General features: G+C 39.0%; 1 protein-coding gene across 5 annotated transcripts in view; it reads right to left on the bottom strand.

Moving 5' to 3' along the window:
* The window catches only part of hgs (hepatocyte growth factor-regulated tyrosine kinase substrate), a 9,448-nt gene extending 8,059 nt beyond the window's left edge, over nt 1–1,389 (bottom strand). For all 5 annotated transcript variants that reach the window (XM_035654921.1, XM_035654922.1, XM_035654926.1 and 2 more), the window contains exon 1: nt 1,231–1,389. In XM_035654921.1, the coding sequence (XP_035510814.1) occupies nt 1,231–1,267 (37 nt within the window). In that variant the 5' untranslated portion in view covers nt 1,268–1,389. The remainder of the gene's footprint in view (nt 1–1,230) is intronic.
* Between the last annotated feature and the right edge of the window lie 662 nt (nt 1,390–2,051).

Raw genomic sequence — 2,051 nt, 5'->3', positions numbered from 1 at the left:
GATCAATAAAGAGAAGTCTAAGAGAAGTCTATTGTGATATGAGAGAAGATTTTACTTTTTGTTTCAATGTAATTTACTATAAATACTCTTTTTGTTGTTTCAATGTTTGACTTTCAGTGTTTTCATTCTCGAGCTGTTTGACCGTCACATCTTCATAGTTTCTCATTCTTCATTCCCAAAACATTGTCTCCTCACTGACTCCATCTAAGTGTTATGACATTTAATTTGGCCAAAGTAGGCAAATGCGTCCAACCCCCAAATCCCTGACTGCTTGGCAATATGTCTGAGGTGATAATTGAACTAATACGCACAGCTATCAGCTCACATGATAAGGGCTGGGGTTTTGCTTTGTACACGATTGTGAACGTTATTGCAAAAGCAGATATTGCGCTTACATGGTGTGTATTTCTACATTTATGTGTTTCAAATGACCACACCGCAGCATAAAGCACCAGACCAGCCAACACAAGTTTTATTCCATCACAGAAAAAAACACACTGTACTAAATGTGTGAGTGGTTTATCAACAGGGAACTTTAATATCAGCTGAAACTCAACTAGAAGGTTTGTTAATACATAACTTTATCTAACATGACTGTCAATTTTCAGCATGACTCATGAAACCACCTACACCAGCTTCAAAGGTATTACAAAGTTGTTGTTTTCCAGGGAAACGCTACAGTAAGATTATGTAATTGACCATTTAACGTTGATCTACACACGAATAAATAAATACCGCAGCTATAATTACACCCGTCTAACAACTAACTAATCAACCTGTTGTGGATTTGTTTTTTTAACTTAAGAGAACACTAGAAATGTCTCACAAATACCAATGTTGCACTTGGCTGTCTGTCTTTGATGGTTAGTCGATACATTAGAAGATGAACAGTAACACTGCTGTTGGTTGAAGCTGATATGAAACCTCAAAGCAACTCACAGCACCGAAGACAACACAAGGACGCAGTGATGTAGCTTCGATTAGACAAAAAATAAAGGACAAACGTGATTGTTTTCGCTACTTAGCCGGGTTGCTAGTGATAGTTATCCTCTCCGGGCCTCCAAACAATAGCAGAGGGATTGTTAGCAGGCTAAAGTTAGCTCGCTAGCTGGCCTGAGAGCCACAGCCCCAGCGTCTGTCAGAACAACAATACGCTGGAAAACATCGCACTTTGACTCGCGGCTGGCTAACTAATGGACTGTTAACTTAACGAGTGTGCTGATAACTCACCCAGGAGCCTCTCGAAAGTGCCTCCACCTTTCCCCATATTGGACTCAAAGTGGCTGTCGAGGAGTCTTGTTTAGTCAACGGATCCTGGTGGTTAGCCTGTTAGCTTCCCTGTTAGCCACGGAGCACAGCTGTAACTGCTCTTCCTACTTCCGCTGTAGAAACAACAACACGGCGTCTTTCTCCCTCTAGCGGCGGATACATGCAACTACAAGTAGGTTACACACAGGGAATGTCACAAGATAACATTGGTTTTAGTTTTTACTGCATTTATATAACAGTTATTTACCAGTTAAAGTGCAGATTGGGCATATAGATAGAGATGATAGATAGATTAGAGTAGATTAGAAGGAGGTAGAGTAGATTAGATAGATAGACTAGACTAGATATAAGATTCAGGAGGTAGATAGATAACTTTATTAATCCACGCGCGAATCTTTGGGGAATTCACTTGGTGCAGCCGCACATTGAGTGAAAAGAACTAGGCTACAGATATAAAAAAAAGACAGCAGGTGAAAAACCATTGCATACAGCAGGTCCAAGGTCTTATTGTCTCTGGTGGTAGACGAGAGAGATAATATATAATAATATAATGACCATACACAATAATATATATATTATAATAATATTATATATAGAAGAAGAATATATATATATATATATAGAAGAAGAAGAAGAAGAAGAAGAAGATATACTTTATTGATCCCCTAGGGGGAAATTGTTTTTTTTTTCACTCTTTTTTTTAATACACAAACACACACAGGCTGAAATGAACACTTCATGTCGACATGCAAAGGGGAGACATGGTGGAGTGATGGGGCTGC

The sequence above is a fragment of the Morone saxatilis genome, unplaced genomic scaffold, assembly GCF_004916995.1.
Source record: "Morone saxatilis isolate NCDOM2014 unplaced genomic scaffold, NCSU_SB_2.0 Contig14, whole genome shotgun sequence".
Taxonomy (NCBI): Eukaryota; Metazoa; Chordata; class Actinopteri; family Moronidae; genus Morone; species Morone saxatilis.
Note: the sequence above shows the minus strand (reverse complement) of the source record. Positions and strands in the feature narration are given on the sequence as shown.